Below are 22,604 nucleotides of genomic sequence, written 5' to 3'. Positions count from 1 at the left end.
TTGTTCAAACAATAACATTGATTAAATGGATTCCATATAAATTATCGTGTGGTTATTAGCTTTGCAGTGAATCGTGCAATATAAATACTTTTTACTTTTAATAATACTTTTGAGTAGATTTCAGAGCCCGTACTTTTTACTTTTACTTGAGTGAATATTTGGATCAGTACTTTCACTTTTACTTAAGTTGTTTTTTACACAGTTACTTTTACTTCTACTCGAGTAAAGAATCTGGGTACTTTTGCCATCTCTGATGAGCAGTAACCTAACACACTAACCATACGGCCACAGAGAACCTGAGTTACAATGAGCTTTATACTATGAGGAATCAAAGACTGTCCAATGACAGCTGAATAATTGGAATCAAAGTCAAGCAATGATGAGAAATGACTGAGGCAGGAATCGAAGCCATGACCTTATGATCATTAAGCCTTTACTCTGCCACTCGGCTACAGAGAGCACACTGCTTTCAAGACTGTTGTCATTCATTGTAATGTGATGATGTGCTGCAAACTGGTATGAGTAATCAAGGAGATAACAAACACCTGTAACCAATTGAAGGCGGGGGAGGAGAGCAGAATTCAACATAACATAAGAAGAGTTCTTCCATTGGATTCGAACCAGTGACCTTGGGGTTGGCAAGCAGCCACCCTACCCCCTACACTACAGTGGAGTTGTGCAAAAGAGGTTGAGACTTTGATGAATGTGAGATTTTTCAATGATGCTTAAAAAAAAAAGTAAGGAAAGTGCAGAAATTAGCCACACCAAGCAAGAAAAGGACTTTTTTGTGACCTGTGACTATTTTTTGGTGAATTAAAATGAATTAAAAAGCACTTAAAGCAGAAGTAAGTGGTCCGGTCGTTTTCGCTAATGCTGCGTTCCAGGCAGGCTTTTGAAATCGTAAATTACAGCTTCAAGTCACAACTTACGACTTTGTAGCGTTCCAGGCAACCCACTCGTGTTTTTCCGACCTGTTTTACCGGTGAAAGTCACTATAACGGCCACTCGTAACTTCTGACCGGTGAACTCGTACCAGATCGAACTGGTACCACTTCACGGTCGGAAAAATACGAGTTTCCTTGAACGCACCATAACAGTCCTCGTCCCTACGTCGCCACATTCACGGCGTTCCTTGGCTGCACACACAGCCCTGCATGCCGTTCTCTCTCCTCATTGGATAAAAACTGTAGGATACGATAAATGTTTTCTCTTCGGCTCAGAGCAGAGCAGAGGGACTGAGAGACCCGTGTTTCAGACCAAACACTCTATGTAAGTGATTGCTGTCGGAAGATATAACTATTTAAGACTTATATTAACACAAATATATCACTTACTTCTGCTTTAACAGCAAGTTACAAAGTTGAGCTCCTTCTCCTGCTGCTGTGAAAAAAATGCATTGGGCTGAATGAGAGCAGAGAGCTCCCTGGCTGCATTTAAAAAATATTTTAAATTATTATCTAAGAATGGAAGAATGAAGAATGGAATGGAATTGTTTGTTTGTGTATGTGTGCATGTGTGACTGTGTGTGAGTGTCTGTGTGTGTCTGTCTGTGTGAGTGTGATGCCTGTGTTTGTGCGTGGACATCCTCTGTCAGTCTGGTTTATCATGTGTGTGTGTGGGGCTGTGTTTAAAAACATCTTAACGAGCAGCCAGGCTGCACCTGCACCTGTTCTATTTATAGACTTTGATAACGAGCTGGCCACTACAGCTGGACCAACTGCACACAGAGCAGAGCAGAGCAGAGAGATTTGAGCTCTGTGCAGCTTCCGAAAACAGCCCAGTAAAAGAGAACCGTACCTCTTATCAGAATGTGGCCATGACTACTGGGAGAGGAGACCTTCCTGAGCACATTGATGTGCATTAAATGTTTGTAGGGCAAAAACTTTTCTCAGGGTCGCAAGGTAGAAAAGGGGGGCATTTCTGCTTTTCTAAAAAAAACAGCTCCTACTTTTCTATTGAAGTGGATGAGCCACTGGAGCGGGTCTAGCTGCACAATTAGGCTCATAGAGACAATTCTGTAAGTCTGTCTGCTGTTTTGAGCACATTAAGGCGAGACACGGCAGGCAAAAACATCGTTTTTTCATGCACTTATCAATTTTGAGATTTTGGGCTATTTTGCTTCCATAACATGTCTTCTTTCAGACTAATACAAAAAAATAGTCTAAAATACACATTATGGGTGTTAATTTTACTTCACTTTGACTGGTGTCGCCTGTAGATTTCTCCTAAATTCACCAGAACTGAGCGTTCTATCGCGGAGCGAGCCGCGTCTGTTCAGACTCCTGTCATATCAGGTATTGCTGTGAAGCTCTCTCTCTATCTCTCTCTCTCTCTCCCTCTCTCTCTCCTGCACTAATGTGTCGGTTCCAAAAATGGTCATTTCCTTTGTACCAGCGACGAATCGTAAAAGTACGAGGGAGGGTCTCATTGGCTGGTGTCGTTTTCCGACAGCGTGATTCGTTTAGAAGCATCACGTGACGCGCTCTGAACAGCATGGAGGGACTTTTAAAAACGGGGAAAGGAAATCGATTTAAATCCTCACGTAAAATAAAACAGCAACTCTCACTTGCTAAACAACAAAAGACAAAGCACAGAAACTCACCGAGCCATAAGATCCCTTTACAAAGTGCGTCATCGCGGAAGCTGTCACCCGTAAAATAACGAGTGTTTGCCGTCGGAGACAGCGCGATACACAGCGGTGGCTTTTTTTTTTTTTTTTTTTTTTTTTTTTTTACACACATCAGACGTCTGAATGAACTGATCGGAGATTTAATATGTCCCTGCGGCCCTGGTACAGGGCTTAAAATGAACATCGATCCTCAGAATCACGTGTTGTGCAGTAGTTTACTTCTCAGTGACAGAGGTGAAACGGATGTGACACTGACATGGGCCAGAGATGATTTTTAGCCAGACAGAGAGAAACTGAAAACATTGGTTGTCATATTACAGATGAGCCCAACTAGGCTACACCTAAAGTGTTTCTTATTTTTATTTTTATTTTTTTCTCTGACCTACTGGCCCACACACCTTAAAATTCACAGTGGCCAGACACTCTTGTTTCCAGTAACAATGGGCTCTATGCACAGCTCCACTGCTTTCTAAATTCAAGGCAGCTCTTTTATTTACTGACAAACTGATTAATCCAGGTGTGTCTGAGTAGTCACATTGGTCAGACACACCTGGATTAATCAGTTTGTCCAATAATGTAATACAGGAAATAAAGGAGCTGCCTTAAGTTCAGGAAGTAGAGCTGTGCATAGAGCCAATTTGTGGAATTTTTGCAATAGAATCTTTAAAGGCCGTTTTCTCAAAATGAGCTTTTTCTTATACTCTGGACCCGAAATCTCCAGTTCAGCAGCACTTATAGACACCAAACCTTCCAGTTGTATTCCTGCCTATATTCTGAAGGTTTTTACAGAGGGGATTGTTGATATATCATTCACAGCCTCATTTATACAACAATTTATACCTAAAAACAGGGCGAAATTTGATTTTTTAAGGCTGGTGACAGTATTTTCTCATTTACAAAGTGATAAAAAGAGATATCCAAAATCCCCTCTGTAAAAACTTTTGACTTTAATATGTCAACAAAATAAAACAAGAATTTTGAAAGTGGCTTTATCCAATCTTCAGATTTCGGGTCTGGAAATGTACACAAATTCACGCATATTTAATTATATAATGTCTAATTTCCATATGTAAGCATAATATTTAAGAAAACATGTAATACAAAAAATAATTGTCTCAATCTAAGTAATAAACATAGAAAGTTTCATGGCAATAGCTGTTAGTTAAATTTTTTACCCAATTCACCTGGGGTGTCTCGCCTTAAATGAGACACGACAAGTGTGGCTACAAACCGGTGAGGAAATCATGTGTCTAGAGTTTAATTTGTGGCCGTGCTGGCAATTTATCCAGAAAAAATCCTGAATGTTTTTTCGATCCCTCTCACTCTAACGATGATGTCACTCACTCTGACCCAACCCCATACACACTCATTGAAAAGTGTGAAATTTGTCAGAAATCCTCATGTGCTTTTAAAGGATTCATCTCAAAAACGGTACAAGCTATGAAAAAGTTGTACATACAGGATGAATACATTAGAAGTTTGTCTACAGCTCAGAATTTGAATGAAGTCTCTAGCTGAAAGTATGTGGACGCTTTAAAGGCTGAAAGAAGTAAGAAGATTTGAAGAGTTTCAAGACTGTTCCAATTGTAACCCAGGTTACTAGGCACTAATCAGAAGCTCAGAACAATTAATTGATTAGATCAATAAATTAATGAATTAATATATTTTTGTAACAGATAAATAAGCAAATAAATAGAGTTTGATTTAAAATAATCTTACATGAGATGAATAAATAGGATTTATGATTTAAATCTTAAATAGGTCAATGAATAGATTAAAAATATTCATAAAATGTTTATTTACATCTGTTTTAAAAGTACATTTTGTTTATTCCAAGTGTGGCGAAAGTGCCTTTCTGAAAGTGTAAAAGATTCAGGTGACATGAGGAGTTCACGTGATATGGGGTTGAGTAGCCAATCAGACGCCGCCAGAGTGTACGTGCAGAAGTGTTGTCGTTTTTTTTCTCTCTCTCTGCCGGATCGTCGTCGAGGTGGCTGCATGCTAAACTGAAGCTGCAGTATTTTCTGTTTTATGAAAGAGAGCCAGATATTCCACAAGTCTGAATAAACTTTTTGTCGTCAGCGCAGAGAGCGGAGCCTTTTTTTCTTTTTGCCGTGGGTTGATAGCGAACTGTGTGTTTGTGACGGAGACGAAGGAGAACGTGAGTGTTTACTAGTAGCATGGCGCTAGGCCGTTAGCATAGACCATTAGCCACTTGTACTTCGCTAAATTCAATTCATAGGGTACACATTACTGAACTCCCATGTCCCTGTCTCTTAAAAAGCGGAACCCAGACGGACGAGAGCCGCGTGTTCTTCATTGTGCCCAGAGTGTGTGTGTATATGTGAAGTTGAGCCTCTGGTGAGTAGCCTAACCTCTAATGAAAAAGCCTGATGAATGGAGTTGAATGTGCCTCTGCTAAGGTTAATATGGATAAATGAAGGATTAAAATATGTGTATAGTGTTTAAAAATATGTTTAATATTACTGTGTTTGCATACGTTACCCCCCGCTCGGTGTATTTTTTATGAGAGCGAGCGGTGTGGAGAAAAAAAGAGGAAAAAGAAAGGCGATGAATGTAAAGGAGTATTCCGCCATTTTGGCGCATGTTTATGTTTATATGGTGTTCTGTTCATCTAAAAAGCACAGTAAAACATGGTTAAAGCAATTATTGAGAAGAAATGTTATATATTACATGTATAAATATGTGTTTACATTGAATTATTTACATTTAAAGCTATATTTTATTTACATGAATGCTAATAGTAATAACCCTTTTTTGGCCTTTTCAGGCCGGGTCTTTTTCTTTTCTTTTCTTTATGTTTACTGTACGGATTCCTGGATTGAGATCTACAAAAGACTTCTCTTCTGCTGTGGATTCCTCCTGTTTGTAAAGGTAGACAGGAATCTCAGTGGTCGTGGCGAGCTATCCAAACCCAGAGACTGTGATTTTTCCAGAGACTGTTACTGGCATTGATATTGTTATTGAAACTGTGTTTTACATCTCATTGTGTGTTGAACCTTGAAAGAAAAGAAAAAACAATTTTTTTTATTTTATTTCTTCAAATCAAAATAATAAAACGCACTTAAAACTTACCTGTTGGTTGTGTGAATTATTTACTCTGTCACTTAATGCGCATTGCTAATAACCCTTTCTCCAAGAGCGATCTAGACTTCTGAAATCTGGTCCACACAAGGTAATTAATGCGTGATAAACTAACTGTACTTCCCAGTCTTTAACATCAGCAGTTGGAGCTGAGGTAGGTTACAGCAATGCATTCTCTATGGGGAAAAAAAAATCAGAAATAGTTGAATATTGCAAAAAGTATGAATAGTTGAAAAGAGAAAAGACATAGCACACCTGTCCCGAAAAGGCTGAACATTTTGATATTTGAATTGTTGAAATAGCACAAAGTATGAAGGACTAGTTACATGACGAAGAAAGGCAGAAAATGGCCGAACCGAATAACAATCACACTAACTAGGAAAAAATCCACACAATAACAGTAGTGCCCGGGCTTTGCACTGGTCCCTGCAGCTATTTCATAGCTGTTGGGACCAGTGCCCGGGGCGATTGCCCGCGGCCCTAATAACTAGAAAATTTCCTCTCGGGAAATTTTGAATGGGCCGCGGGGCTACTGCCGATTTTGCCATCTCTGTCAACATGGGAATCAAACCCACGATCTTAAGCGCAAGACAGAGCTGATCAGACAGACACATGATCATCTTTCTATAAGCACTGATATGGAGGAGCTGTAACCACATTAGGTTACCTGTGTGTGTGTGTGTGTGTGTGTGTGTGTGTGTGTGTGTGTGTGTGTGTAGGTGTGTGACACCAACAAGGTTTAACTTTAAAACCAGATTAAATCATGGTTTAAGTTTAAATTCTGTTGCACGTTAACTGTGTTTTAATCACATGAAGGTGTGTGTGTGTGTGTGTGTGTGTGTGTGTGTGACTGTAATCACATGAAGCTGGCTCTAGAGTCTGTGTGTGTGTGTGTGACTATGAGCTGCATCCTGTGTCAGTCTGATTTAGCTGTGTCTCTGTTTATAAACATTTAAACGAGCGCCAGGTGGATTGTTTATGAAGTTAACGAGCTCTGGCCTGAGGATCAAAGAGGTTACCACGGCGATAGGGGCCCCCGCAGGCTGAGACAGACAGAAACGTGGAGAAAAAGAGCCATTTTCTGCCTCTGCACCGGTCTCACATTTAGGCTTAGCATGACAAAACGGTAACTCCTATCAAAACAAAACACAGATCAACGTTGCTCTAAGGACTTACTGAAAATTTCGGTACGATTTGGTGTTCCTACAGTAAATATTTTGGCGACGCTGGCAGTTTTAAAACATCAGGCCGTTCTGCTCCTCTCAGAAAATATTTGTATTGGACTCAATGAGGAGCAGAGACAGACGTGGCCGCACTCAGAGGCTGATTCTGTCAATTCTGTAAGTCTCTCTGATATTTTGAGCACATGACATGAGAGATAACAAGTTTGTCTTACAAATTCTGAAAAAATTATGTGTGTAGACTGTGAATTGTGGCCGTGCTGACAGTTTATCCAGAAAAAATACATAATGTTTCTTCACTCTCTCCCACTCTAACCGATGATGTCACGTGCTCTGACATGAACATTCCATGCAATACACACCCATTATAATCTCATAATTTCTCCAAAAATGATCATGCTCATTGATCATGGATTGATCAAAAACTATATGACCTATCAAAACGTGGAGTAATACGACAATACACAAGACTTGTGTCTGCTGTTTAAAGTTTAAATGAAGTCTCTAGGTGAAAGTATGCCTGAGCAGTAGACGTTTGTTAAACTCCAATGATTGGTCTTTTTCGCTCTTTTTTTTCGCCCGTCCCATTGACTTACATGCAAAATTTTGCGTAGTTTTTCGCGACATATGTCGCGAAAAATTCGTACACTGTTGAGAAAAGTAATAGCACACCGAAAAAAAAAAAAATCCACACAAAAACACACAAAAAAATCCACACAATAACAGTAGTGCCCGGGTTTAAGCTTAAGCTTGTTTAAGCTTGTTTGTAGCGGAAGCTTCTCGAAGCTCCTCTTCCTGGTCCGTCCAAATCTCGCGTGATTTGCGCCGGCGTCAGTATGCGTCAGTGCGGTTACTGCGAATCACGCGAGATTTGGACGGACCAGGAAGAGGAGCTTCGAGAAGCTTCCGCTACAAACAAGCTTAAAATATAGACTTATTTAATTTTTTTCGGGACAATTACGCAATTTGGGGCTTCAGCACAAGACGGACATTACATACGAGCATCATGGAGGTATTTGGATGTTTTTTTGTGTGTGTTTTTTTACGAAGAGCTCCGGTGTCCCTTTGCAACCGTTATATGGACATGCACTGCTATGCCGAGACCCCCTGTAACTCAGAGAAGCCACGGAGGAATCTGAAACTTCTTCCAGCCCTTAGTCAACATGAGGGTGAGTAGATAATGAGCGAAATATCATTCTAGGGTGAACTATCCCTTTAAATAAAAGTCTTTACAAACACCTTCTCTGTGTGCTGCATCTGGCCAGTGTTGGGCAAGTTACATCCAAAATATAATACATTACATATTATTAGTTACTGTCATTTGAAAGTAATTAGTTACATTACAATATTACTGTATCAGAATTGTAATGCGTTACACTACTTTTGTATTACTTTTGACTTACTTTAGCCAAAATAACAGCAGAAATATGACTGCAAAGTTTAGTTCATTGCAGCTGATAATACATTCAGTGGAGGGTGATGCAGCATAATGTGTAGGCCTCTGCAGCTACTAAAACTACGTTTTGCGGATAATCTACTAAGAGTAACTGCTTAAATAACAGCACATGCAAACCGCAGGATTGAAATGACAGTTTTACACGCTGTAATCATGTCTTCATGGAGAGAGAGAAGGAGAGCAGAGAGCTACATGACCGCAAACGCAGAATGAAATTTGATCCAATGAATTAATACAAAGGAGCAAATAAACATATTGTTGATCTACGGTAAAGAAGAAACGTGGGAGAATATCTGAGAGAAAGTAAATGTGTTGATACCAGCTGTCAATCATGGGACCGGAGGTGCGCGCCACGGCACAGCGCTATGGAGCAGAGCTATGGCCACACTCTGATTTAAAAGCCCGGGCGAGAGGGGATCAAAGACGGGGTGAAAGTAGAGGTGAGGTCTCGGTCCCGGACCCGGAGCTGAGCATCCAGGTACTGGAGAGGGAGGTTAGGATCGCACCGTGGGCGCTGCACGGCTGCGTAACGGCGCTTAAAACACACTGCTACAGCAGCTGGAGTGACCCAGACGCTAGTGATGTTCGATACCACAAATTTCCTTTCCGATCCAATACTGAGTAAAATTCAGGCTGGTATCAGCGATACCGATCCGATACCGATACTTTGTGCAAATGCACCTAATGTGCCGGGTAAATCTAATAATAAAATAAAGGATGCAAGACTTTAGAGTAACATATTTATTTTAAACTCTGAACTATATTGAGGTAGTGGCCTCGTTTAGATATAGCCGAAAATAGTGTTTTAAACACTAAAAAAAGAACATGTGTGAAATAATAAAACCATACTAAATTAAATAAGAAATTGATAAACATATTATTTATATTATTTGTTTAATGTATTTATTTATAATATTGTTTATAAGTTTCCCACAGATATTACAGACTTCGGCTTCACTGTCTGTGCCGCTGAAATTGCTCCACACATGACTCGTTTCCACTCCGCCATTGACTCTACAAGACTGACTTTGTGAGCAGCATGCTGCTGCGCTTACACGTTACGCACTTACCCGGGCGGAAGAAAAAGTAGTTCTTACCAACCGCGTGTCATTTAGACAAGATCTCAATAGTTTAGTTACTTTCCACTGAGTTTCACTGTGATATGCATTACCACAAATGACTGAAGTATCAAAAGTATCGATATTTTCATTTGAGTATCGATTCTAGAGCATACAGACCTGGTATCGGAAGTATCGATATTTTAGTATCGATCTGCACATCACTACCAGACGCCAGGAACTTTTACCACGGCATTAACTAACTCACTCGTGTTAGCGGCTCCAAGTCGACCTGTCTGGTAGATATGAATTATGCTTTCCTTTCGTTTTATGTTTTTTATGTTTTTTTGTAAACGTGAGAAACTTTCTATTAGCCTATGTACTCTGCTGCTGCTGCGCTGATTATCACCTCCTTTTCAGGAGGTACCACCTCCTGATCAGACGCGGACACAGTCCCCGCGGCCGCGACTGATAAGTTTTCACACGTTGGAAATGCGTTGTAACGCGCGTTACTTAGATTGTAACGGGTAAAATATTACCGAAATTTTATTTGTAATGCGTTATATTACAGCGTTACAGCAAATAGTAATACATTACTGTAATTGCGTTACTTTTGTAACGTGTTACTCCCAACACTGCATTTGGCTCTTTCACCACTACATGTTACAAGTAATCTGAAACAAATAAAGTCAGTATCTGAAGTAATCCTTCTCCTTGTAAACAAGAAGGATAAAGATTGGATGTGAATCTCATCCCATAGTCATCTTACAATGTGACAGCCAATGTTTCTCTCACTCTCGCTCCTCTGACACTAACATTTGGCTGAGTGTAGTGTGTTTTGAAGTCATCATCAGTAATGAATCATCAGTAATTCTTGGCCATAAATCTCCAATTCATTTCGTCAGTAAAGACTTAGGTGGGAACTCGGACTCTCCACGGTTATACACCAAAAACACCAAAGTCTATTTTTGATGTTGTGGCTGATCAGTGCAAAACATAAACACCAAAAAATAAAATCCTATCAAGCTAAACTTATATTAGCCCGGTTAGCGTAGTTAGTAAGTCGTGGAAGTATGACAATTGGAGATTTGTGTTTTCAACCGGAAACAATGCCCTATTTTGTCTCAAGAGAATAATGTCAAAGGTTCTGATATGTGTCTTCCTCTCTCCTCATCATTAAAGGGATAGTTCACCCAAAACTGAAATTTCACTCATTATCTACTCACCCTCATGTCGGTCCGTCAAATTTGGACGAACCGGGAAGAGGACGGACCCTGGTTTGTCCAAATTGGACGAACTCGGAAGAGGAGCTTCCGCTACAAACAAGCTTGAACTATAGACTTATTTAATTTTTTTCGGGACAATTTTGCATTTCGGGGCTTCAATACAAGACGGACATGACATATGAGCAACATGGAGGTATTTGGATGTTTTTTGGTGTGTCTTTTTGTTACGAACACAGTTGGTATCCATTTGCAACCGTTATATGGACATGCACTGCTACGCCGAGACCCCCTGTAAACTCAAAGAAGCCACGGAGGACTCTGAAATTTCAATTTTGGGTGAACTATCCCTCTAAGGGAAAGACTTGAAGCATTTTAGTAAACCAAGCTTATCTTGACACAACTACAACTTGTGTTAGTGCTTTTGTCTCACCAATAAGAACCAGCTGCCGGCATCCAGCTGCTGGAGCTCGGACCAGGTGAACATGGAGGCATCCAGGTGTGTCCGATTTGGGAAAACCTCAGCGATGTTTGTGGTTCTTTTCAGAGTGGAGTCGTGCAACAGGAAGGGAACGCCATCGTAACTACAGCAGGTCACACAAATGAAGGAAAGCAAAGACATGGATTTACTGCTCCAAAGCATTTAAAGGAATAGTTCAACATTTTGGCAAATTGGCCCATTGCCATAATCCCTATAGTCATAGCACTAGGTCCGTTACCTTTAATTGTCCATGCAAGCTATTTTTAGAACGGCGGAGCAGAGCCGTGAGCTGCTCAGAGCTACGCTACGGAGGCTCATGGGATTTCTTGGTTTCCCTCATCAAACTCATCAAATACACAATCCAACAACTCCACAACGCTCTGGTGGACAAGTTGTGAGCTGCACATTCACCACACTATGAGATAATAACACAACGTTACCACACAGAGTTGTTTTAGAGGGAAATTCATGCAAAACCGCTGATGCGAGTTGCGTTCAGGGACAGTTTTTCATCAAGCAGACTCTGTATTTACCCTGTATTTACCTCGAAAACAGCTCCGTTTCTCTCCGTTTATCTCATAGTGTGGTGAATGTGCAGGTCACAACTTGTCCACGAAAGCGTTTTGGAGTTTTGGGATTTTTATTTGATGAGTTTGATGAGGGAAAGCAGCCTGCTGCTCTGCTCCGCCGTTCTAAAAATAGCTTACACCAACAAATAAATGTTTATGGCAATGGGCCAATTTGCCAAAATGTTGAACTGTCCCTTTAAGTCCGGTTTGAATAAAGTCATCTGTTTTACTAATGAGCACACACACACTTGTATAAGCAAAATGTGTGTAAAACTACATATATCAGTCAGCCTGTGACTTTAATCATACAAGTGATATCACTTATGTAGATGCCCATAAATACAGTCATTCTTACAAATACACACACATGCAGACACACAAACACCACACTATTAAAGGACAATTCCAGGCGAATTCAACTCGGGGGTGTATTTTCATATCATTTTAGGTCTAAAACAATGAATCTGAAGATTTTCAGTTTAATCGCTCCTGTTTTGCGGTAGCTGCGTCTGTCCCCGCATCGCTACGGCAGCAATGAATGGGAGTGGATGTAAGTTCCGCTGTTTAGGCTGTTTCCAGCCCTCAAAGCCGCAATTTTTTTCCACAGACAGCATCAGATGGCTACTCAAACATGCACCGAGAAGTTTATTTACTTCAAGCAAGCCGACATGTTTGTAAAAGTCGATCTAATTCAAAGTCTCCCGGAGTCTCGCGCGAGCCCGAAGTTGCAGTGCTGGTGTGTTCAGGCGCAGTCGGAGCTACCGCTTGTGTCATAAACACAGGAATATCAACTCTTTACTTGCTTGAAGTGTACATTTTTTCCACAGACAGCGTCAGATGGCTACTCAAAGATGCGCCGAGAAGTTTTTTTTCCTTGAACCAAGTAAAGAGTTGATATTCCTGTGTTTATGACACAAACGGGAGCTTTTCCCACTGCACCTGAACACAACGAGCACGGCAACTGGGTCTCGCGCGAGACTCCGGGAGACTTTGAATTAGATCTAGTTTTACAAACATGTCGGCTTGCTTGAAGTAAATAAACTTCTCGGTGCATGTTTGAGTAGCCATCTGATGCTGTTTGTGGAAAAAAATTGCGGCTTTGAGGGCTGGAAACAGCCTAAACAGCGGAACTTACATCCACTCCCATTCATTGCTGCCGTAGCGACGCGGGGACAGACGCAGCTACCGCAAAACAGGAGCGATTCAACTGAAAATATTCAGATTCATTCTTTTAGACCTAAAATGATATGAAAATACACCCCCGAGTTGAATTCGCCTGGAATTGTCCTTTAACATTCTTAGTCATTCTTACATAAACAGCCACTTGTTGCAGCAGCACGGTCTTAATCTGGATGCTGCTAATCCCTTTATTTTCAGTGTGCTAACCACCAGGATTGAGCTAATGGAAAGGCTAACAGCCAACTGGATTAGAATGGTAGTAGTTTCTGATTGGTACAAGTACCATGCAGGTGCAGACTTCTCTGATCATTTCAGCAGCATGAAAACGTGTGGCCAGTGCACTGCAAAAACTCTAAATCTTTCCAAGAATATTTGTCTTATTTCTTGTCAAAATGTCTCATTTCTAGTCTAAACTAATCTCTTTCCACTTAAAATAAGACTCATCACCTAAAAATTAACTTGTTTTTAGATCATTTTCACTTGTTTCAAACAAATTTTCACTTGAAATAAGTAGAAAAATCTGCCAGTGAAAGGAAGTTTTTTTTGTGCTTGTAATAAGAAAGAAGTTTTTCTTTCTTATTGCTCCACTATCAGATTTTTCTACTTATTTTAAGTGAAAATTTGCTTGAAAGAAGTAAAAAGTGTCTAAAAACAAGCTACTTTTTAATGTGATGAGTCTTAATTTAAGTGAAAAGAGTTTAGTTTTGACTAGAAATGAGACAGATATCCTTGGAAAGATTTGGAGTTTTTGCAGTGTGCAGTGAGAGCAAAACACTTGATTTACTAATTAGTAGGAGGGAGATGATAAATACCTGATAGTGACGTCAGTTTCCAGTCCTACTCCTCCAGCCTCCACTGCTTTCTCAAAGGACATGACAGTGTTCTCTGGGGCAAGCTACAAAACACACACACACACACACACAATGACACAAAGCATTACTATACTGAAAATGTACACACACACACAACCACAAATACTCACACTGTCATATCTCCAGATCACAGCAATGAAGCTGATGTTATCATGGTTGATATTACAGCTTTTCTCAATTGCTAAAACACTAAACCCTATTGTCTGAACCAGATGAGAAATGATGCTGTGGCTGAGTTACTGTGTGCACTTCTCATTTGTATATTTTTGTTTTTTTTTACGTAGGCCAGGGATGAACTGGGAAGAAAAAAGAAGAAGGAAGGAAAAGGGGATGAAATGGACATGGGGAGGGAAGGAGAAGGGTGAAAGAAAGGGAAGGAGAGAAGTGCTAAATGCACAGGTTTTTTGTTTTGCAACATGCATTTAGCCTACAGCTTGTTTGTATTGTGTTTTCTATTTTTCTATGCAGTGTTTAGTTGGGCTGGGACGATATGCTTTTCTCCCGATTCGATTCTTCTACGATTTTTTGGATGGCGATTCGATTTAAATTGCGATTCTACGATATTGCCGATTCTCTCGATTTTTAGTCTGCATTTTTAACATTTATCTGCACACAAATACTGTAGGAGCCTATAAATTAACATACTCCATTATAAAGTGAACTTAAACCCTTTTCAAAACCTGGACTCTCTGTATGTAAAAAAGGCGAACAAATGCACATTGCACAATATTTAAAAAAAATTAAAAAAAAAAAAAAATCGATTTAAAAATCGTCAAAAAGGATATCGCGATATTTATGTGAATCGATTTTTTCTCCCACCCCTAGTGTTTAGTGACTGCTCAGTAGTGTTTTTTATTTTGATTGACTCGGGGCACGATTTGACAACATAGTCCAGTTTTGAGCACAGATTGAACTGTTTTGAGGTGAAAGTTTGGTTTTGCAAGAAGAGTCTGAGGTTTTGTGAATGTAGCTTGAAAATTGGGGTTTGTGTTCACAGTTTAGAGAAAAGGAGAGCAGCTTTCCAGAAATGTGTCTTCGCAATCGAGAAAAACTGTAGTAGAGAAAGACAGTTTGAATATGTCTCGGTTGACTTGAGTCTCACCATGGGTGCTCCTCTGTGTCCAATCAGTCTGGGGGCTGGTCCCAGTGTTCCTGCTTCTTTAATGCAAGGAGAGTACATTCCCAGAGGCACCAAGTACAGAGAGAAGAGCAGGGACAGGTAGAGGCCCAGCACAGCCAGCTGACGCACTGAAGAGCAGACACACACACACACACACACACACAAAGACAGTGGTTTGGACACATGGGTATGCATTCTACGGTGGCCCTGAGGTGCAAATCACAACAGCAAATCAGAAATCACGACAAAAGAGAAAACACGACTCAAAAAGAGAAAACACAACGGCAAATGAGAAAACACAACGGCAAAAGAGAAAACACAACTCAAAAAGAAAAAACACAACACAAAAAGAGAAAACACAACTCAAAAAGAGAAAACACAACACAAAAAGAGAAAACACAACTCAAAAAGAGAAAACACAACACAAAAAGAGAAAACACAACGGCAAAAGAGAATACACAACACAAAAAGTTGCCTCTTTTGCCGTTGTATTTTCTCTTTTTGTGTTGTGTTTTCTGATTTGCCATTGTGTTTTCTGTGTTGTTGTTGTGTTTTCTCTTTTGCCGTTGTGTTTTCTGTTTTGTTGTTGTGTTTTCTCTTTTGTTGTTGTGTTTTCTGATTTGCTGTTGTGATTTGCACCTCAGGGCCACCGTAGTTCACTGTGTGAAGAGTAAAGACAAGTCCCTTTCTCTCTGACTGATCATTTTACAAGTTCAATTTGTTCAGTTGACAACAATAACAGAAAGTTCTCAGTACTCATCAGCTTGCTAACCTTTCTTGTTCATGCGGAAGAAGTGTAAGGCGATGGGCCAGGAGAGGACCGCCATTAGTGAGACAGTAGCGACATGGAGAAAAGGTGCCGTCACCTGAAGATAAAAAAATAAGTGGAAGTAGATGACAGAAAAACAAGGGATCAACCAAAATGTCAGCAACCAGTTTACAGTCATGGCTTCAAATAGATAATGCATCACTTGGCAAAACATTTTGAGTACCACTAGTGTCAAGTGCCTTTTTCGTGGGCTCAAACTGTAAAAGCAATCACATCCCTCCTTATATATCCTTCCCTTAAAGGGATAGTTCAACATTTTGGCAAATTGGTCCATTGCCATAATCCCTATAGTCATAGCAGTAGGTTCGTTACCTTTAATTGTCGGTGCAAGCTATTTTTAGAACGGCGGAGCAGAGCCGTGAGCTGCTCAGAGCTACGCTACGCAGGCTAATGGGATTTCTTGGTTTCCCTCATCAAACTCATCAAATACACAATCCAACAACTCCACAACGCTCTGGTGGAAGAGTTGTGAGCTGCACATTCACCACGCTATGAGATAATAACACAACGTTACCAGACAGAGTTGTTTTAGAGGGAAATACAGAGACTGCTTGATGGAAAACTGTCCCTGAAGGCAACACGCATCAGCGGTTTTGCATGAATTTGTGTATTTGATGAGTTTGATGAGGGAAATAGAAAAAATAGCCCGCACAACCTCGTTTTTGCTCCAGAATATTTTACTGACACAACGTTTCGGGCTCTCAGCCCTTCATCAGGTCATCATCATAATGTGTTTCACCCGTGTAACATCTATATGTAGACGCCCCCTGGTGACGTCATGAGACGTGGCGTCATTCACAAAAAAATAATCACACACAACATGGCAACATAGTAGCCTGTGTGAAGACAACTTACCAATGGGGAAACATTTGACATTCATACATCATACATTATATCTGAAACGTCCAAGAATGACATCAGGTTAAAAAAATCTATATATACATATCTTGTCCCTCACATACATCACAAAAAATGACTGATAGGGAACTCTTCATTCATGCCTCTAGGAGACATCGTGCCCAAAGTGAATATCCAAAAGGATTCTCGTTGCAACAACAGTCTATTCGTATCACCTCCTCGTCGTTTAACATGTTCGATTCCCTGATACGTGAGGGATGCCACGTTGTGTTTTGTCTGCAGAAAGTGCATCGCTACTGGACTCTTTGGGTCCTGATTTCTTATACTGCATCTATGCTCTGCAATGCGTGTCTTTAATGCTCGATTCGTTTTCCCCACGTATCCTAAACCACACGGACATTTAAGTAAATATATAACATTGGTGGTGGTACACGTAATAATGCTTTTGATATCAAAACGCTTCCCTGTAAGGGGATGCGTGAACGTGTGGCTCTTACTGGTGAAATTACATTGCGCGCAATTGGCACATCTGTAATTGCCACCTGGGACCTGTGTGAACACAGTGTCCGGTCTCTGAGGGAGGAGGTCTGATTTTACCACAATTTGCCTGATGTTGGGGGGACGTTTGTATACAATTCTAGGTGTGTCCTTAAATGTTATGGACAGCTTAGGATCACCGCTCAGGATATGCCAGTGTTTTTTTACAACTTGTTCGAATTCCCTTCCCAAATTAGAATATTGTAGAATACATAACGGGCTGTTGTTGGAAGACTTATTCCCTGTGGCCTGCAGACACTGGTCCTGTGTTACATCAGTGAATTTGTCCCGTGCTTGTCTTAACCAGTCTTGTGGGTAGCGTCTTTCCTTGAAACGCATATCCAAAAGGTCTGCTTGATGTACATAGTCAACGTCTTCACTACATAATCTACGGATGCGGTTATATTGGCTGATGGGAAGGCTCCGTTTTAAAGGAAGTGGATGAAAACTGTCCGCTCTTAAGAGAGCATTTCTATCTGTGGGTTTTTTATATACCGTTGTTTTGAAACCTTTTTCTTCTCTTATAATCAGGATGTCGAGATAATTGATTTCATTCATATTAAACGACATCGTAAATTTTAAAGATTGATTACAAGTATTAATCCATTGAAAGAAATCATGAAGTTTTTGTTCACTTCCAGTCCACAACAAAAAAATATCATCCACATAACGTTTCCATATTTTAATGTGGGACAAAAAAGGATTTGTGGGACCAAAAACCATGTCTTGTTCAAATAGACCCATAAATAGACCAGCGTAATTCGGAGCCATCCGGCTACCCATCGCTGTGCCACGCACTTGGAGAAAAAAGTCACTTTCAAACATGAAAAAATTCCTCGTGAGAACCAGTTCAGCCAACTCTCTAACACAATGTGTGGAAGGTAAAGACTGTGGGGCACGTTTGTTTAAAAAATAAGTCAATGCTTGTAGTCCATCTTCATGGGGAATACAGGTGTATAGACTCTCGACATCCAGAGTGACCATGATGACCTCACCTTCAATATTGTCCATGTTCTTAAGAGTATTTATCATGTCCATAGAGTCTCTTACATACGAAGGCAGCGAAAAAACATGGGGTTTTAAGTGAGAGTCCACATAGGTAGAAATTTTTTCTGTCAGTGACCCTATTGAGGCCACTATAGGTCTACCTGGGGGGGACTCCAGAGATTTGTGTATCTTTGGTAAAGTATATATCACCGGAGTGACCGGGTTCTCAATTTTCATCAAATCCAAAGTCTTTTTATCAAAATCTCCATTATCAAAAAAATGCTGTAATTTATTGTGAATCTCTGTTTTAAAGAGAGTGTCACGAGGCCAGCGCCGTGACAGTTTGTGTTGCATGTTTGTCTGTTTTGTTTTGTCACTCTACCTGTTTGTATGTCTATGTCTCGTTCCCCCTCTGTCTCATTCCCCCTCCCCCTTGCACTCTGTCACCTCTCCTGGACCTGCCTGCCTCCCACTCCACACCTGCCCTGCTGCTGCAATCAAGCCAGCTGGTTCCCATCAGCTCGTCACCCAGTCTGCACTTCAGTCCTGCCTCGACCATCAGTCTCTGCCGGATCGTCGTTCAATCCACATGGTTTGTTGTCGAGTTCCAGCCGAGCCAAGCCACAGTCTGTTCTTGTTGCTAACTTGTTTTTTCCTGCTGCAGTCTCTGCCCGCCTGCCTGCCTGCCTGCCTGCCCGCCCGCCCGCCCGCCCGCCCCGCCCCCCACATTTAATACAATGTAATCTTGTGTTCAGCCAACAGCCCCAGTCACACTCAACAGAGCAGTCAAAGGTGGCCTACGTGATGGGGCTCCTACGTGGGAGTGCCTTGGCCTGGGCTGCGGCCCTGTGGGAGAAAGAGTCTCCAGTCACTGCCTCCTACGCTGCCTTCACCTCTGAGATGAGGAGGGTTTTCGATCACCCTGTCCGTGGCCAGGATGCCTCGAAAAGGTTACTCACCTTACGCCAAGGTATGCGTAGTGTTGCTGAATTTTCTGTTGAATTTCGTACTCTGTCCCTGGAGTGTGGATGGAATAATGAATCCCTTCAGGCTGTTTTTTGTCAAGGATTAAATGATTCGATTAAGGATGAACTTGTTTCTTACCCAGAGCCCTCTGATAGATAACCGGCTGCGAGAGCGGAGAAGAGAGAAGCAGCGGCGCCCACCCACTACAACCCCAGGGCACCCTCCGTCAGCCTCGGGTCCCCGAGTTCACCAAGGTGGTGGAAGCCCAGCCACAGACCAGCCCAGGAGGGAGCCCTCACCGGAGCCGATGCAACTTGGACGGTTCCAAGTGGAGCCAGAGGAGCGTCAGCGCCGTATTCAGACCAACAGCTGCCTGTACTGTGGGAGACCTGGTCATTTCCTGGCCTCATGTCCACATCGCCCGGCAAACGACCGGGCTCGCCAGTAACGGGGAGAATCCTGGCGAGCCACACCTCCATTCCCCTCTCCCCTCAACCCCGAGCACAGGTGCAAGCAACATTGTCATGGGAAGGTCAGTCCATTGATATTTTTGCCCTTTTAGATTCAGGTGCAGATGCAAGTTTTCTTGATGCCACTGTGGCCAAGCAATTAGACCTGCCTTCTGTCAGTCTTGATAAGCCCCTAGAAGCAAGTGCACTAGATGGTAGACTGTTGGCCAACATAACTCAAAGGACTGTGCCTGTACGATTGCTTGTGTCTGGTAATCATAAGGAGGAGCTCAGCTTTCACATAATTGACTCACCTTCAGTTCCTGTAGTCCTCGGTCTTCCCTGGCTAGCGCAACACAATCCCCAGATTGATTGGAGGACAGGGAAGATCATCAGCTGGAGCCTTCATTGCCATGCTAATTGTTTGCAGTCAGCCCCACCTTATTCTGTGCCCAGCCCTGAACCTCTGCCAGAAGTCCCTGATCTGTCCTCCATTCCCTCAGAATACCATGACCTCAAAACCGTATTCTGTAAGGCCCGTGCTCTGTCTCTGCCCCCTCACCGTCCCTATGACTGTGGTATAGATCTCCTTCCTGGTGCTCCCCTTCCCAGCAGCCGCCTTTACAGCCTCTCCAAGCCTGAACAGGAGGCCATGGAGAGGTATATTAAGGACTCCCTGGCCGCTGGCCTCATTCATCCCTCTTCATCACCCCTCGGAGCAGGGTTCTTCTTTGTCGGCAAGAAGGATGGGTCCCTCCGACCGTGTATTGATTTTCGTTTGTTAAACAATATCACTATTAAGAACAAGTATCCTTTGCCTTTGATGAATTCTGCCTTTGATTCTCTCCAGGGGGCCACAGTGTTCACTAAACTCGACCTTCGTAATGCATACCACCTGGTGAGGATACGAGAAGGAGATGAGTGGAAGACGGCCTTTAACACTCCGCTCGGCCATTTTGAGTATTTAGTTATGCCGTTTGGCCTCACCAACGCCCCAGCTGTCTTCCAGGCCCTGGTAAATGATGTCCTCAGGGACATGTTACACCGTTTTGTATTTGTTTACCTGGATGATATTCTTGTCTTCTCCAGGAACACTTCTGACCATGTCCAGCATGTCCGCCAGGTTCTGCAAAGACTCTTGGAGAATCGCCTCTTGTGAAAGGGGAGAAATGTGAGTTCCATGCTACGTCAACCTCCTTTCTGGGTTTCATCGTTGAGGAAGGGCAGATGAAGATGGACCCAGCCAAGGTAAAGGCAGTCCTGGATTGGCCCAGCCCCAGCAACTGTAAGGAGTTGGAGAGGTTTCTGGGATTTGCTAATTTCTATAGGAGATTCATCCAAAACTATAGTCGTGTGGCTGCCCCTCTAACTGCACTAACCTCAACCATTAAGCCTTTCCAGTGGACGTCCACCGCTGAAGCTGCTTTCATCAAGCTCAAGAGTTATTTTACTTCTGCCCCTGTGCTCATCCAGCCTGACCGGGAGAAGCAGTTTATAGTGGAGGTGGATGCTTCAGACATTGGAGTGGGGGCAGTCCTCTCTCAGCGCTCTGCCAAGGATGGTAAGCTTCACCCCTGTGCCTATTTTTCTCACCGTTTATCTCCAACAGAGAGAAACTTTGATGTGGGCAACCGTGAGCTCTTGGCAGTGAAGCTGGCTCTTGAGGAATGGCGGCACTGGCTAGAGGGATCTCAGCAGCCTTTCGTGGTATGGACAGACCACAAAAACCTGGCCTACATCCAGTCTGCTAAGCGGCTCAACGCTCGTCAAGCCAGGTGGGCTCTCTTTTTTGGTCGATTTAATCTCACTCTGACCTACAGGCCTGGTTCTAAGAACACCAAACCCGATGCCCTGTCCCGTATGTATGGGAAGGAAGATGGCACCGTGGCGTCCCTGGAACCCATCATCCCAGAGTCCTGTATTGTTGCGGCAGTCTCCCTCAGGATTGAAGAGGAAGTAAGAGGGGCCCAACAGACACAACCTGACCCAGGTAATGGCCCTCCGGGTCGCCTGTATGTTCCAGACGCTGTTAAATCCTCAGTACTGCAATGGGCCCATTCATCTAAACTAACTTGCCACCCGGGATTAAATCGAACACTTGCTTTCCTTAGACGACGTTTTTGGTGGCCATCTATGGATGTAGATGTAAAATCTTTTGTGTCTGCTTGCCCTGTTTGTGCACAAAACAAGTCTTCAAATCAGCCCAGTGCTGGATTGTTGCGCCCCCTGCTGGTGCCCCGTCGCCCCTGGTCACATCTTGCCCTGGATTTTGTGACCGGTCTGCCCGCCTCAGCTGGTAACACGGTAATACTCACCGTTGTTGACCGCTTCAGTAAATTTGCACGCTTTTTGCCACTGCCCAAACTGCCCTCAGCCAGGGAGACCGCTGATCTGTTGGTCAGAGAGGTGTTCTGTGTGTATGGACTCCCTTCAGATATTGTTTCAGATCGTGGGCCTCAATTCACCTCTGCTGTCTGGAAGGCTTTCTGTTCCTCAGTTGGAGCCACTGTCAGTCTGAGTTCAGGATACCATCCCCAGTCAAATGGTCAAGCTGAAAGGGCAAACCAGGATCTAGACACCTCTCTACGCTGCATGGTGTCCTCCAACCCATCCACCTGGTCCACCCTTACGCTCTGGGTGGAGTACGCCCATAACACTCTACCTTCGTCTGCCACAGGTATGTCACCATTCCAATGTGTTTTTGGGTATCAGCCTCCACTATTCCCCTCACAGGAAAAGGAGCTTTCGGTGCCATCAGTCCAGGCCCATGTCCGCCGGTGCCACAAGACCTGGCACCGTGCACGCTCAGCCTTACTCCGTGCCTCGGGCCGTTACAAGCACCAAGCCAACCGTCATCGGACTCCTGCACCTCGATATGCACCTGGAGACAAGGTATGGCTTTCTACCAAGGATCTCCCTTTGAAGACGGACTCTAAGAAGCTGTCCCCGAGATTTATTGGCCCTTTTGTGATTCTGAGGATTATTAACCCCAATGCTGTACACCTGAAACTGCCTCGAACCCTCAGGGTCCACCCGGTTTTCAATGTATCTGCTGTAAAGCCTGTTGTCTCCAGTCCTCTGGTGCCCCCTCCTCCCCCACCTCCT

General features: G+C 42.7%; 1 protein-coding gene across 1 annotated transcript in view; it reads right to left on the bottom strand.

Moving 5' to 3' along the window:
• Nucleotides 1-22,604, bottom strand: part of gdpd4a (glycerophosphodiester phosphodiesterase domain containing 4a) — a 181,627-nt gene that overhangs the window by 99,544 nt on the left and 59,479 nt on the right. The window contains exons 8-11 of the mRNA XM_085794752.1: nt 15,646-15,739; nt 14,856-15,001; nt 13,694-13,776; nt 11,086-11,236 (exon numbers count right to left, since the gene is read on the bottom strand). Coding sequence (XP_085650878.1) covers nt 11,086-11,236; nt 13,694-13,776; nt 14,856-15,001; nt 15,646-15,739 — 474 coding nt within the window. The remainder of the gene's footprint in view (nt 1-11,085; nt 11,237-13,693; nt 13,777-14,855; nt 15,002-15,645; nt 15,740-22,604) is intronic.

Source organism: Trachurus japonicus, chromosome 13, assembly GCF_045865225.1.
Source record: "Trachurus japonicus isolate A0001 chromosome 13, Traja_1.0".
NCBI lineage: Eukaryota > Metazoa > Chordata > Actinopteri > Carangiformes > Carangidae > Trachurus > Trachurus japonicus.
Note: the sequence above shows the minus strand (reverse complement) of the source record. Positions and strands in the feature narration are given on the sequence as shown.